We start from the raw sequence: 16,837 nt of genomic DNA, 5'->3' as shown, positions 1-16,837 counted from the left end.
AATTAGCTCATAAACCTAAGGTGTACAGTTGAAACAGTACCATAGTACAGTTGAGACACCCATTCTTAATGCCCTAAAGCTGGCTAACCATTTATTGCAACTGTAAAAAATAACATAGTTTTTTTTAACTTCAAATTTATTTATTTGCTTTATTTAATTCTGATTAATTGAATTTAATTCAGATTCAGTTAAACAATAGGCAACAGTACAAATGAACCTATAGCTTCCACTTATAGGTCGGAAACATGAGGATTATTAAATAATGACAATTTTATATTAAGGTGTACTATCACAGTTTGTTGCATTTTACACAGGGAATGTCATTAAAAGTGAAATAAGTTACTGTGAGATGCCTAACCTCCTATTTGTCTCATGGCAGAATTGTCTTCTCTATTTACAGGCTTCACATTCTGAGATGGACCAATCATTTAGACAGTTTAAAGAACACACTTTAGTAGAGTAAATCAAATAATGCCTATAATAATACAATTACCTCCACAGTGACACCTCAGCATGATATATTTACTTTGGCATACGGTTTAAACCTTCGTTCAGTTCAGTCGTTTATCCAAATAAAGCTTATGCTGTGATGAATCATAATAGTTATAAATTAATTTAAACCAATGGAGCCTCTTGAATAAGCAATAAACTTTGTCAAGCTTATAGCTAAATTATTTTTTTTCCTTTTTCTATCATATATCATATAACCTGAATGACTTCATAGACTTACAAATGTATTGTTTTTCAAAAAAATGTGGGTCAGGTCAAAACAAGATGTTTCGGTGTCTGAGAGGTGAAGTATTCATGGAGGTAAAGTATGGACAAGACCAACCCATCAGAACTCAATTGGATAAAGGACCAAACATTTAGTCTTTAAGGTCTTTTACAAATTTTCATGGGCACAAAATAGCTTGATATCTCTTCAAATGAAGGTGGTATCATGTTCATATACACCAGTAATTTTTTTTTTCTGGGGCAGGACACTCTTCCATTTATTTGACATCAAATAATGCACTCAACCATGATTGTTTAAGTCTTTTATTCTTAAAAACCACTTCCACATTGACAAAAAGAAAAAAAAAAACTTTATATATAATACATTTTTGGCCGTTTTGTAAGTTGTGCGTTAGAGAACATGGCTTTAAGGCCTCATCTCACTCAGGTAGCTTCTCTGTCTGAAAGAGCTGGAAACGGGACCATTTGAAAGTCTCTTCTCTTCCAAATGCTGTCAATTCATGACATTTAAATACGGTTAAATGTAAGTCACAAAAGAAAAACAACAAAAAATTCATCTGGTCGCAATATGTTAATGAACCTTATAAATAAGCAAACGCTCTTGCTCCATGCGCATTGGCACCAAGATCAAAACATTCTCAGGAAAAGGGTAGTACCGCAGTTTTTATTACAAAACCAACATAGTTTTTCGACTTCTGCTAACCGACTCTGAATACTGGAGTAGTTAAGTGAATTTTTACTTATTTAAGGCCCTCATCCTTAACAGTTTTGCAGTAGTTTCTATGAAAGCCCATTTTCACCACAGAATAAAAAAGGTAATTGTAACTTATGTAAACAATTCTGAAGGGAAAAAAAAGTGAGATACAAACTCAGAATTCCTACATTTATGCAATTCAATCTTTTTTTCTCAGAATTCTGAATTGTTGCAACTTACGTAAAAATTCTGACTTTTGTTCTCTCTCACAGTTTGGACCTTTTTTTTTTTATCACAGGATTTCCAGTTTACAAATTGTGAGCTATAAACTCAGAATGACAAATTGTAAGTATTCACAATACCTATAATTTATCCTGTGGCACAAATACGTTTGCACAGGTTTCAGGAAAATACAGATATTTTACATACGGCTGAGGTAAACTAAGAGTTTCTGAAATGTTTGAGATCAACTTAATATCATTAACCTTGTTAATGAAATTAATATTAATGCTGCCTTTTAACGGCTTCTGATATTGTAAATATTGATATCGTAAAAAGTACAATGGAAATTAGTTTTTTTGTTGAACAGCATCTTATTAAAGTGACAAATTTGACATTTTTTTTTTACAGAAAAAAATTAAATTAACTAAAATATGTACATATAAATGTTAGACACACTGCATTTCAAACTGATGGCCAAATGTTTATATCTGCCATACTGGTGCCATACATCTCTATCACACTGGCAGCAAATACTGTCTACTGGATTTACATGCATTCTCTTCTAACTTTGAGGATGTGAGAGGCAGAATGAATGTTATTGAATCTAACAGCACAGACTGGTTTCTAACATTACTGAAGCTCGCTGGGACAGTCATCTTTATCATAGCCATCTGCATCCAGGAAACCATCAATATTTGCAAAAGCCTCATGTATACATGTGTAGTCCCACTTTTCATCTGGAAAAAAACGAAGAAAAAAATAACTCATTTGAGTTTGATGTGATCTAATACTGCTAATTATTATCAACACTGAACATACTGAGCAAAATACACTACTGTTCAACAGTTTGGGGTTTTAAAAAGTTTTTTAAAGTATGTTATGCTCCTCAAAAAAAGTGAAATAATAGTTATCCTAAGTTAATACATTTTAAAATGTAATTTATTATTTGTGTGGAAATAACAATTATTTAAAACTGAAATATTTGTGACCCTGGACCACAAAACCATTCATAAGGGTCAATTTTACAAAATTGAGATTTATACATCATCTGAATAAATAAACTTTCCATTGATGTATGATTGTTAGGATAGGACAATATTTGGCCGAGGTACAACTATTTGAAAATCTGGCATCTGAGGGTGCAAAAAAAAAAAAGAAAAAAAGAAAAAAAAAACTAAATATTGAGAAAATCGCCTTTAAAGTTGTCCAAATGAAGTTCTTAGCAATGCATTTTCCTAATCAAAAATTAAGTTCTGATATATTTATGGTATGGTTACAAAATATCTTCATGGAACATGATCTTTACTCAATATCCTAATGATTTTTGTCATAAAAGAAAAATCAATCATTTTGATCCATACAATTTATTGCTGGCTATTGCTATAAATATACCCATGCTACTTATGACTGGTTTTGTGGTCAAAAGTTAAATTTTGTAACATTAAAAATGTATCTACTGTCACTTCTGCTCAAATTAATGTGTCAGTGCTGAATAAAAACCTTGATTTCTGCACAATGCCATCAATTTGAGGTATAATTCATGACAGTAGCACAGGTACAGGACACACAGCAAAGTTTAGTATTTAGTATAGTCATGCTAACCTTCAAAAACAGCACTGTTAAAAACCCTGGTTTTATCGTAATGCATTTAAATAAGCACTAGAGGGCAGAGTGAGCAGTAAGTAAAGTAAATGACCATCAACTGAAACTTCTCTTGACTACAGACGATCCTGCTTGTAGGAGTACAAGGCATAATTAGCTATTGCATGATATTATTACATAATGTCTTTTATATGTGGATAACTTTACAAATACAATGCACTATTTTCAAGTACTGACTGGAAGTTTTTCAACATCATTTCTCCAGAAATGTGATTCACTGACACGAGATAATCTCATAAAGAGGAATTCTTCCTGGTAAGTGACACCCTCACTGTTCCACACAGATTTTGAGAAATATCCCGAGAATTCTGTAGAACGGATTTCAACATGACCAGGAAATACCCCAACAAAATATTTAGACAAATATTTTAACAATTAGAAAACAAAATATCAAACCAAGTGGCTTCTTAAAACAAAAGTGTTAGAGCTTTTCTCAGAACTAACTTGCTTTTCTCAGCCATTATTTAAGTGACTTGTAACCAACTGGTTTTAAAGGGATAGTTCACCTAAAAATGAAAATCACCCCATAACTTACTGACCCTCAGACCATCCTAGGTGTATATGACTTTCTTCTTTCAGATGAATTCAATCAGAGTCATATTTAAAAATGTCCTGGCTCTTTCAAGTTTTATAATGGAAGTGAATGGGTGTTGAAATTTTAAAACCCATTAAAGTGCATCCATCCATCATAAAAAAGTACTCCACAGGGCTCCAGGGGTTAATATAGATCTTCTGAAGTAAATCGATGCGCTTGTGCAAGAAATATTCAGACACATTCAGACAATTACACAAAATATCAAACCAAGTGGCTTAAAAAAACAAAACAAAAAAACAAACAAAAAAAAGTTAGAGCTTTTCTTAGAACTAACTTGCTTTTCTCAGCCATTATTTAAGTGACTTGTAACTGACTGGTTTTAAAGGGATAGTTCACCCAAAAATGAAAATCACGCCATAACTTACTGACTCTCAAACCATCCTAGGTGTATATGACTTTCTTCTTTCAGATGAATACAATCAGAGTTATATTTACTAATCTCTTTCAATCTTTATAATGGAAATTAATGGGTGCTGAAATTTTGAAATCCATTAAAGTGCATCCATCCATCATAAAAAGTACTCCACATGGCTCCAGGGGGTTAATAAAGATCTGAAGTAAATCGATGCGTTTATTTAAAACTTTATAAAGCGTAAACACTAGCTTCCGCTAACTTTATACACATGTACACAAAAGAGTGTTTTTTATGATGGATGGATGCACTTTATTGGACATCAAAATCTCAGCACCTATTCACTACCATTACAAAGCATGGAAGAGCCAGGATATATTTTTTAATGTAACTCAGATTGTATTCATCTGAGAGAATAAAATCATATACACCTACAACTTTGTGGATGGCAGCTATTCTAACTCTGCTATGCTTTCTGCTAATTTTGTGTGCTGCTAATGATAAATGCTAGGAAAAGAGGCAGAATCTTTCAGTTTCATATTTATGTACAAACTGCCTCATTTTGTTAATACCAAAGGTTTTGGCTCAGTGTTAAAAATAATCTTAAATCGTGACATTTAACAAGTGAGAATGAGAATGTTAGTAATCAAATGGAGGCCAGGGAAGGAATCGTGTAGCACGCAGGAAAAGCAGCCGTAACAGACTCCAGATGTTAGCGACGGAGGGCTCACGGAGGTCACTGCCAGTGCAGCTAAAGTCTGCTGAGCAGTCTGCGCCTGACAGCACTGGAATGGTCAGATTCATGCTGTGGTCTGACCATGCTAGCTCTACACTGGGCTGTGTGACGGGGATTTGGGTTGAAGGAACCACTGGAGTGACAATGTAAATTCTTCAGAACCCGCTGTCTGGCAAGCTGGGGTTTTGTATATCCATCTTCGGGGAAAGACTGACTATACTGAGCGCAAGAGTGCCAAGTCATTCGTTTAGAAGCGGAATAAAATGCTGAATGCTGTTTTTGTTTGCCTTAGGGCTAGTACCTTCAGAGCATTTCATGCGAATGGCTCATTTATGCTTCAACATAATGAAACGCACATAATAACCACCAAACCCATTCCTGCTGGAAAATGCGGATTAAGATGGTAGCAGGTTACTAGCCTAGCTTAAAGCCCAAAGTCAACATGAATTGCCATTTGCAACCTGTTTCATTTCAGTAATATGACACATTAGCATATGAAACAGGACAATTAACTAAAAAGAAATGGATTCCAAGAAGAAATGCTGCCAAATTAAATTTGAGTTTGTTAAAACCGTAAAATTTTAGAAAAAGATTTTAGCTTTTAACATATGTTGATTAACACTGATATAATTTTTTCTTAGGACTCTGTTTCACAGTTTTTCACAGTTCTTCCTCGACTGTGCCAAAAATGCTACGTGTAGCATGAACAGATTGTATAATATAAAAATCTAAAGCAAAAACAGAATAGTCTGACCTTAGTTTTGTGAAATTATGCTACATAAAACATCTGCACAAAACAAAAACAGCAGACGGGCTGAATGAAAACGCAAAAATTCACTCTCGGCCAGCAGATGGCGCTTATAGAACAGCAGCAAGACAGCAGTTTCTTGGTTCTCACTGTAAAAAAAAAACAGTACTGTACTTTTAAAAACAACATTAATTTGCATTATATGGAGGTAGGGTGAAAAGAAAATACCATCTAAATTTCTGAAGACAGTCAGCTCCACTCAGATATATTCATATAAACCCACAGAACCAATTCAGTATTAAGATTTTCTTCCAATATTTTGCGGATGGTGAAGTAAGTTTGCTCTAGGAGATACAGTTGCAATCAAAATTATTCAACCCCTTTGACTTGCAAGACTGCAAAATTTTGTGAAAACAATTCAACACAGGCATCTTTACACTATTAGAGTGCATTATTGGCTCTATGGTTCATGATCAAAATTATTCAACCCACAAAAGACAAATTTGGTGCCGAATCTTTTATTCTTTAAAAGCACCAATAAATGTTGCTTGGAAGTGCTTGGAAAGTTCTGTCACCTCTCAGATATTGATATACAGGCCACTCAAGAACATTCTATGACTGATCCCTGAACCAAGCATTAATAGATTTGGATGTATACTTGTCCTACAGGAAAGTCCATTGATCATCACCTTCACAATTCTTGCCAAAATGGCCTGATACTCCTTAAAATCCATATGTACTTCATACAGTCATGATTTCCTCTTCCTGCCTGCTACAGTAAAACAACCCTATAACAGGACTATAAATATGGTGTTCTTGTGCTTATAAGCTTTGCCTTTTTTGCACCTGACATACCGCTGATGCATAGCTCCAAAAAGTTCAAGTTTGGTCACAATACTCCATAAAACATTTTTCCAGAACTCCACATGTCTAAATGAACCTTAGCATGTTCAAGATGGCCTTTTTGTTCTTCTTGATCAAGAGTTGTACTTGGCAAGATGCCTCAACAGGCCATACTTGTCTAGTGTTCATCTTATACTCTGCATTGAATTTTTTTCTCTCTACTTGCTGGGTCATCTTGCAAGTCTTTGGCTGTACAACAACTGTTTTTCCCCAGTTGTTCTGATCAAACATTTTATGATATTGTGCTTTTTTTGGTCAACACCCTCAAAGGTGCAACACATTTTAAACTAAGCATTAAGGCGACCAACTGTGTCTAGGAACTTTTAATGTCTTGGAAATCTTCATGTAGCCTTTCTCTCCATAGATTTTGTGAGAGCTCCGTTGACTTTGCCATATTTGCTACTCAAATTCAGCACATGCATGGTCTAAAATGTATGTATGTGTAACACCCCAAGCTCTTTTTTTTAAATTGTTTCTCAAAAGGCTTAATTGTGTTTTAAGACAAGTTTGTTCCCTACCATAAACATAAGTGATTTAAAAATGCAATCAAAGTCCTGGATCTTCATAAAAGCTTGTATTTGTAAAGTACCACAGTGTCTCTGGGTGGTTGAATAATTTTGATTGCTGTAAATAAAGTCAACATTCATTTTATGTCAACGATTACAACCTCATTATAAGTGTTACCACCAAAACAGAGCCTAAATAGCTTGTTGAGCTGTCAGGTTAACATTGCCCAAACCCCTTTCAGCCTAAGTGACGTTACTAGAAGAGGAACAGGAAGTGCAAGTTATTACATTTGATGAAAGATTAGGATGAAATTGTTTTGTTTGGAATAACAGCCACCAATAAATCATTCAGAATAAGACCAGAAGCAAGTATTAAGACGTAAATATGGTTCACGTTGACTTTAAGGTGGTCAAGATGGTTTTTGGAACAAGGTCGGTGATCGACCAGCTAATGACCAGCTTGGTTCAGCAAATCCCCAGCTTAGACCAGATAATAACCAGTTTGGCCTGGCTAATAACTGGCTTCTGTATTCCAAAATGCAGATACCATCTTAAGATGGATTTTCCAGGAGGAATTGCTCATGTCTGAAACTACCACTAACACTACAATATGTCTGATCTTCTGTGTGCCTTCAAAAGGTATGTCAGCAACCAACCTGTTGCCGACAGTGAGATATCCATCACCTCAGGCCTAATGAACTTTAGAAGAAGTTCTTGATGAGTGGAGTAACCAGTTTCACCCACAGCTTTACATGGCGGTCAGGCTGATTAAACGTGGAGTTTGATACTTGCGTCGAGCTCTGGTACAACACTTCCTGCTCCTGGACAACACAGAAAACAGATTTCACTTATGCAATCTTTTTAAAATCTCTCTATCTCAAGTGTTATGTCATCTCAGTGCTTTTCTCGTAAGGGTTACTGCAGAGATGATCTTTCATCACCTGATAAGCGAAGATTACAGGAATATTACATTTCACAAACTAAAAACTGATGACATTCAAATTAACTAGAATTTATTGTAACCTCTGTTCCCAGAACAACCGGTAAAGATGAATGGTTACGGCATATCCTTTATGTGTAACGCAGTTTGAGATATGACATAAAAGATAAACTCCATTGCTGGCTAGTATAAGAAAAGCTGTAGCGTTATGGACAATCCATAATCAATAATCATAATATGGTGGCCATTAAAGACTCATTGAGCAGGGTGATAACATAAACTGGTCTACATTCATTATCTTGTTTTGACTGCAATAAAACAAATCACTTGATACAATGTGTTGAGCACAGCTATGTTTCCTGTAAGCCCTTATAAAATGACCAGCCATTTATATCACAGTCAGAACTAACAGCTATTAAAACACATCGCGACCCAAGATTTATGGGTTACATGATGGGGTACTTTAGGAAACAGTCTTGCAGAGGAAGTCTAACCTGTTGCAGTTGCATCTGGAGTTCCTCATTCTCTGTTACTATAGCAATCTGCGCCTCTAGATCCCTGTGCACAGAGCGATAGCCGAAATTCGGGGAGCCAATGAGAGTGAGGCAAGGGCGGTCACTTCCTTCCACGTAGTACCACAGACCTGTGATTAAAAAGTGGAAGAAATAACCTGACATGTAATATTTCAGAGCAGTAATGTTTAATACAATGTTTCATTTGTTTACTATGACTGAACTGTTCTAAAAATAATATTGGTGCCTCCACATTCACAAATATGCAGATGTGGCAGATGCTTTAAAGCAGCTGACAGTGTCAGGATCTGTGTTTCCTGGTCACATGAGTTTTAAAAGGTGTGGTGGCTATATAACAAAACATATTTCATTTCCACAGTCAACAATGCGCAACTACACACTAAAGGAGAGAAAAAATCAAAACAAAGTGTCAATCAAATGATGTACTGTACACAAGCCAAACATATGTTTATTAATAGGTAGCAGGAATTACTTGCCACTTCAAACACTTGCCAAACAAAACCACCCTGGCCTGAGGTAGTGTTCTTGATGAAAGCTGCATATCAGGTAACACAACTGCCGGGAATCCTCTAAAATGAATTCCCGAGGACTTCCTCATGCACGCAAATCCAGCAATTAGCCTTTATACATGATTATAAATGCCTTTACACTTAGATTAAGTTTAATTATATTTCAAACCAATTTAAGAAAACACAAAATGATATATATATAAAAAAAGTCCTAAAAAATGCTTCCAAAAATATAAAGCATATAAAGCAACTGCTTTTAACTAGAATGTATCCTTAAGGATCACATGACACTGAAGACTCAAGAAATCACAGGACTAAAGTATATTTTAAAATATTTTACAAGAGTTATTTCAAATTTGAATCATTTTCATTAAACTAGTGTTTTTAATTCAATTAAATAAATGCAGACTTAGTGAGCATACAGTTAGAGACTTTTTTTAACAGCATTTTTTTTTAAAGGAAGTGCAATCGATCCGACTTGTTTTGGCACTTTAAGGACACTAAATTGGATTCTTACTTTAAGCTATGGTAGATGATTTCGGAAAGACTAGCAATAGCAAGCTAGCTTTGAAAGCACAAGATCCTATTCTCTCTGCAGCTCACTCTCCAAAGCCATGGCTCCTCCAAAACACATGGACACACACTGGCAGACTAAAGGCTAACCAGCGACATGACGAGAGACGGCATTGGTGGAGTGTTGAATGCAGATTACCTCATGTCTCTTTCACTGGTGAGAAAACATTACAGTACAAAGCGCATAATATTACAATAATGAACACCTTCTATTCTTGCTTGGTCTGCAAGAGCGTAATGGAACGTTCTGCAAATACATACGTTGACTGACAGGTAGGACAGCCTAATGTTGCCCTCGGACCAAGGAATGATGAACATTTTATGCTCCTACGCCTTTCACAAAAGATATAAATAAATACAAATGCACTTACAGGATTAGTTCAATCCAAAATTAAAATTTCCTGATAATTTACTCACCCCCATGTCATCCAAGGTGTTCATGTTTCTTTTTTTCAGTCAAAAACTACCCACCCGTGACTTTTTCATCATGATTACATAACGCATGAAGATAAAGTATTATTTGAATTTATAAAAATGACCCTTTTTAAAAGTTTACATATGCTTGACTCTTAACACTGTGTTGTTACCAGAATGACCCACAGCTGTATTTTTTTTATTTAGTGATAGTTGTTCATGAGGCCCTTTGTTTTTTTCCTGAACAGTTAAACTGCCTGCTGTTCTTCAGAAAAATCCTTCAGGTCCCACAAATTCAGGTTTTTCAGCATTTTTGTGTGTTTGAATATTTCAATGTTAGTTTTGAGATCCATCTTTTCACACTAAGGACAACTGAGGGACTATTACAGAAGATTCAAGATTCAAATGCTCACTGATGCTTCAGAAAGAAAAACGATGCATTAAGAGCCGGGGTGAAAACTTTTTGAATTTGAAGATCAGGGTAAATTTAACTTATTTTGTCTTCTGGGAAAAGTCTTCTGGGTTAGTATCTTCTGTAGCTTCTGAAGGGCAGTACTAAATGAAAAATATGAAAAATGTACACATCCTCATTCTGTTCAAAAGTTTTCACCCCTGGCTCTTAATGCATTATTTTTCCTTCTGGATCATAAGTGAGCTTTTGAACCTTCTGTAATAGTTGCATATGAGTCCCTCAGTTGTCCTCAGTGTAAACAGATGGTTCTCAATATCCTACCGTCATTGTTGGAAAGGGTTCAAATATACAAAAATGCTGAAAAACCAAAGAATTTGTGGGACCTGAAAAAATTTCTGAAGAACTGTTCAGGGTCAAACAAGGGACTCATAAACAACTATCACTAAACAAACAAACAAACAAAAGAAAACAGCTGTTGATCATTCAGGTAACAACACAGTATTAAAAATCAAGTAATGTATTTTATAAATTTATATTTTAAATTCAACTATTATTTTCTCTTGTGAACTATACGTCTTTTATGTGAAATATCTTATTCAGGGCAGTACTAAATAAAAAAATCTGCAGCAGATAAGACCCTTATTCTTTGGCTGGGATCATGTAGAGCCCTTTGAAGCTGCATTGAGACTGCAATTTGGATCTTCAACCCATTGATCCCCATTGAAGTCCACTATATGAAAAAAAATCCTGTAATGTTTTCCTTAAAAACCTTAATTTATTTTTGACAGGATGACAGGGGTGAATAAATTATCAGGAAATTTTGATTCAGGGGTGAACTAATCCTTTAATTCAGTGATTGCAATCAGGGTGTGAAGTGACTTTCAACCAGCTTAACAAAAATGTTTTTGAGCCAAATCACCTACCCTGCCTTTTATTTGTTTACTTGATAAATGTTATGTTATATATGTGTTGCTTTGTCTGATTGTGCTTTATACACCTTTTTTAACACATGAACACTTAACAAAATAATAATTAACAAAATAATAAAGTTCTTTGAGCTGTGAACTTGAACATTCACCACAACCATTTTGGCATGTGACTCCACTTGAAGTAAACAACCTGCTTGCTGCCAATTTTGAATGGCTGCCAATGGAAAAACATACTTTTTGGTGAAAGAAAGGTGTAGTTACGTCATGGCAAATAGTGAAAAGGGCTTAACTGAGTCCACCTCACTGTCTCTTTCCTGAGGTGGCGTGCGGGCCTCGTGTAGGTTGAAGGCCAGCGGTAAAACGGCAGCTAATTGTTCATTGATTCTCTTTCTAGCTCAGCTGCGGGGACCTCGGCACCCTGTCTGTTCCCACTTCAACTCCACTGTTTACAAGAAATGACGGCATGACAAGGCTTTATCTAATAAGCCAGACTTCTCAACAGGAGCCTGAAATTGAATTCCACTGATGCTGCTCAGGTTTGTCAAGCCGCTATTTTTCTCCAGGCGTCACTATTTTATTCTGTCCCTTCAGGTCAGGGGCTGATACTCAGTTAATGCCATATGAAAACCACATCAAATTTATAATGATTTCATGCATTTTTAAAGCCAACTAAAAATCGCTCACAGTTACAAACACCGACAGCAGGTTGAGAAATAACATTGTGGCGATCAAGTTGCTTTTGGCTCTGGGGTGCATTTGATTTGTCTTAAATAACATACTGAAACAGTAAAGCTGAAATAGCTTAACAGTCAACAACAGCCAGAAAACGTGGCCAAAGCATACCTCTGGTTTACAGAGAAAACATCACATGTGTCTGGCAGCCTCTGTGTCCTGAAACTGTCCAGGAAGAGCTCTGAGGCTATTCAATCAGAGGTGCTGGGAAACCTGCTCGGCGCATTAAATTATGAGCTTTCCTGTTACACCCAATTTTTGGGAATTGGGCTGATCCACTTCAGTGCTTTAAAAAAAAACAGTGCAGAAGATAAACACCTACCTTTAGCGTGAAATGTCCAATCAGAACGATGGTACTCATGTAAGTGGACACGACTCTGTTGACCCAGCTGACAAACCTGAAACGAACAGGATGCAGAGTGTTTTAGTTTGTGAAAAACCAACAATACAACAATGAACACTGAAACAAAACGATTAAGGTTATGAAGTAGCAGAAAAGCAACACTCAGAACTTGTCAATTTAGTGGATTTATAGCTGCAGAGCCCCTTCCACAGAACAAGAAAACTATAATGAAAAACATTCGTTGACGACTATTTTTCCAAGCCGAGATTTCACTGACATCATTAAACACTAATAAAAACTCTTTATCCACAGTTTCTCTATATTTTCTTCAAACAAACAACAACAACAAAAAAAAAAAAACACAGACCTCCAAGTTTTATTACTTGGGGTTGCCAGATGTCAAAAGTTGAAATCCTCCTATTAGCGCTTCTTTCTTAAAATGTTCTGCCTTGTTTTTTACTTTAACTTCGCAACCTGGCAACCATTTACACACGCTCTTTCTAACACCCTTAAAAGTATAATACAGCTTTCCACTGTTCGCTAAGACTAAAACTGCTATCAAACATTCACAGTGACTAACTCTAATAAATCCAAAAATGGATCTGCACTATATTATTTGTGATTGAGTTTGCTGAATAAATGCACTTACGCAACTTCTATGTCGTAATACATACTTTATTGCTGTTGCTTAAATAGAATGACTTGAATATAATTTGGAATAGTTGGAATTAGTATTAAGAATGCCATTGTTTCAGCTTTTAAGTTTTACCAGTTTTTATAATGCAGAGTGTGTTTGTGATAATATATCAGAAAATTAGAAGAGGTAAAAAAACCATGTGTATGCTTATTTGTGAAAATGAAATTTTTATTTTAAAATAAAAATAATATTTCATTATATTATTGTTTTTACTGTATTTAAAAAAAAAAACGCAGCTTTCAAAAACATTATAAACCCAGACTGTAAACTTTTGGACTGTATATCATGATATACTGCAATCTTAATTTGATAATCTAGAACCAAATACTTTTTGGGATGCAAACCCAAGATAATTCATTAAAAAAAGGTTTAACATGAATACAAAAACAGCTTAATAAAAAGAAAAGAAGTAAAAAGGTAATTTGTTATAAATATTTTTGTTGGTTATAAAATAGCTGATACTATATGCAATACAATTCGGTTGAATTACAGTGGTGTATTAGAACACTAGTATTTTCACCAGCTAAAAAATATTAAGTCAGTTATTTCTCTGTTTTGCTGTAGTGTGTCAGTAGGAAATATCAGTTTACAGTTTTAAACATTCATTTTGCCTTTAATTGTAATAATCCAGTTAGATTTTTGTTTGCACAAGAAGTCTGACTACAGCCAGTGCTCCACACAGAGATCTGATCTCACCATCATCCAGTCTGTCTGGAATGACATGAAAAAACAGAACAAAGTGCGACAGACTAAATCCAAAAGAACGGTGGCAATGTATCCAAGATGCTTCAAGCAACCTACCTGCAAAGCTACAATACTGTTAAAAGTTTTAGGTGTAAAAATGCTGTAAAATGAGGATGCTGTCAAAAATACATTGTCTTTAACTTTAAACTTCTATTAACTAAAATAAAACAACAATTGGTAAGACCATCATTTGCGTTTACAGGAGCATTTGCCCTAGTTGCACCTTGAGGTAGCTTTGCAGGTAGGTTTCTTGGAGCATATTGGAGATAGCAGTTGCTACAGTTCTTCTGGATTTAGTCTGTCTCAGTTTGTTCTATTTCTTCAAGTCATTCCAGACAGACTGGATGATGGTGAGATCAGATCTCTGGCTGTTGTTAGACTCCTTGTGCAAACAAAAACCTCACTGGATTATTACAATTAATGACAAAATGAATGATTGGAAATGTAAACTGATATTTCCTACTGACACACTACAGCAAAATATATAATAATTTTTAGCTGGTTAAAATACTAGTGTTCTAATAATTTTGGCCACCACTGTATATGTTAATGTGCCAATTTGTAATGCTACCTGGCAACCGTAAAAACCTATAGTCAAATCTTGTCCACAATAGACGTGGGTGGCACGACTTGACATAAAACTAAATTGCTCCTTTTATAAATAGCTCAGCTGTCTACACTCAAGTGTTCATCTCTGTCAACACAGGTATATATGCATCATATCGCCCAGCCCTGTGCTAAACCATAGAAAAAAAGCACACCTTATTGTAGAACTGTCGGGCGAGGTGAACGTAGGCCTCAGGAATAGCTCCTGCTACTCCTTTGGCTCCAAAAAAGCCATTAACCTCTGGGGAGGCCATGAGGATTCGGTAGTCTGCTGCTGCACCCAGCACCAGCTGCATGTAGGTGCGCGTTAGGTTGAAGTAACCCGATGTAAGGTAGACGACCGAGTCTCCACCTGCCTCTATGAGCAGTCGTTTGGTCACTTGTTCATCCAGGTGAATGCCCAGAGGCTTCATTTGCACAAGTGGAAAGATCCAAGTGTCAATTGGCACCGTTTCGTCCGAGTCAGGGAGCTCCGAACATTCCTCCTCCAGCATGCTCTGCCGGACGCGGGCCGTGTTCACCACCTCCATGATCCGTCTCTGTGCCGACGCAGAAAAATCCGCTCTGTTACCTGTTAGACCACAAGACAGACCACATCTTAGAACACTCAACTCTATTGAACCACTTAAATATCAGATACATTTAGGCTGTATTCCAAAACCTAGTGCGCTGCCTACATAAGCAGCATTTCAAGCACAGCTGTTCCAAAAACTAGTGTTAATATTGTCAGCTATTTTAAATCCTTCGTCAAATGTTTTAGTCGACCTGGTTTCACAGACAGCGCTTAGACTAAGCTATGATTAGGCCATAGTTCAATTAGAACATTTAAATAATTTTTATAAATGTATCTTAAAACAAAACAAAGGCATTCATATATTTTAAGATCAATCAGTGCAAGTTTCTTTCAGTTGAAACAGCTCTGGCTTACTTTTTGGTCTGGGACTGGACTTAAGCCTTGTCTGGGAAACTTGAAGTAAATATCTACTAACATTTTAGTGTAGTTTTAGTCAATAAGAACTTTTCGTCATGCTGTATAATGATGAAACTATTAAAAAAATAATTTTGCTCAATATTATAATTGCAACGGCTTGTCACTTTAATAAATTTTTACATTTAATTAAAAATATTGCACTTTCCATGAGGCGCAAGGGATTTATAAATGAACGCACAGCGGCAGTTTGTCGTGTTTTTAGATCATCGTAGACGTGACTGAGAGCGAGCATGCGCATTTGCACATGGTTGCCAGATTGGAAAAATTAAGTAGAACACTGGGTCGAAAATGTATCCTTTTAACAGCGAAGCTTTAATTTAAGAATTTGAACTTTTCATATCTGGCAACCGCAAACAAAGCTTGCGTAGTGGAGGCATGTACAGCAGTCGTTAGATTTTGTCTCCTCTTTTTTTAACCAAAAAAGAAGAGATTAAATTTCTATTTTCAGCGACATTTTAGTTTGACTTTGATCGTCAACAATGTTGCATGCTGATATACTAACAGTTTTCATTTATTGACCTTATTGTCTTCATGTCATTCATGGGAAAAAAGCTCACCAACAACATTTTTAGTCATAGTCTTCGTTAACAAAATTAACACTACCAAAAACTAGGTTTTGGACAATCACTTGTGTCTTTTATGGAGAAGATAATCCCATAATGCACTGTGGTGAGATCAGTGAAAACAATTACATCATTATTTCCTTCACTAATGACAAATACCAATAAAAATAGACTGATAAAGTTCAATTTGACTATTTTATGTGACGTCTGTACTACAGTACATATTTTTGCTTGTTATACTACTGTTCAAAACTTTGGGGTAAGTAAGATTTTAATGTTTTTTTTATAAAAAGGATGCATTTATTTGGGCAAAAATACAGTAGAAACAGTAATACAGCGAAACATTAGTACAATTTCAAATAAACATTTCTATTACAATATATTTTAAGATGTCATTTATTCCTGTGAAACAAAGCTACATTTTCAGAATCACCTACTCCAGTCTTCAGTGTTACATCAGAAGTCATTCTATTATGTAAAGTTGGTGCTTAGGAAACATTTTTTATTATCAAGTTGGCTTGAGAAAGCCAGCTTACTGATATTCTATTTAAACGTATTCTTATTATTCTTCTTCCTATCCAAAATTTTCTGTATGCTACTCCCCCTAGAGCTTTAACTCTACAAACTCCAAACTCAGCTCAGATCTTCAAACTGGTCTGACTCGAGTTGCTATATCTTTTCTAACTGATCGGACTAAC

The 16,837-nt window shown here is 35.5% G+C and overlaps 1 protein-coding gene across 1 annotated transcript in view; it reads right to left on the bottom strand.

The window, feature by feature from the left end:
* Positions 1 to 1,060: 1,060 nt before the first annotated feature.
* pgs1 (phosphatidylglycerophosphate synthase 1) overlaps positions 1,061 to 16,837 on the bottom strand; it is a 29,837-nt gene continuing 14,060 nt past the window's right edge. Inside the window, exons 7-11 of the mRNA XM_073828250.1 lie at positions 14,741 to 15,156; positions 12,518 to 12,593; positions 8,588 to 8,736; positions 7,810 to 7,974; positions 1,061 to 2,388 (exon numbers count right to left, since the gene is read on the bottom strand). Of these exons, the coding sequence (XP_073684351.1) occupies positions 7,855 to 7,974; positions 8,588 to 8,736; positions 12,518 to 12,593; positions 14,741 to 15,156 (761 nt within the window). The 3' untranslated portion in view covers positions 1,061 to 2,388; positions 7,810 to 7,854. The remainder of the gene's footprint in view (positions 2,389 to 7,809; positions 7,975 to 8,587; positions 8,737 to 12,517; positions 12,594 to 14,740; positions 15,157 to 16,837) is intronic.

Source organism: Garra rufa, chromosome 22 (assembly GCF_049309525.1).
Source record: "Garra rufa chromosome 22, GarRuf1.0, whole genome shotgun sequence".
In the NCBI taxonomy this organism is placed as follows: domain Eukaryota; kingdom Metazoa; phylum Chordata; class Actinopteri; order Cypriniformes; family Cyprinidae; genus Garra; species Garra rufa.
Note: the sequence above shows the minus strand (reverse complement) of the source record. Positions and strands in the feature narration are given on the sequence as shown.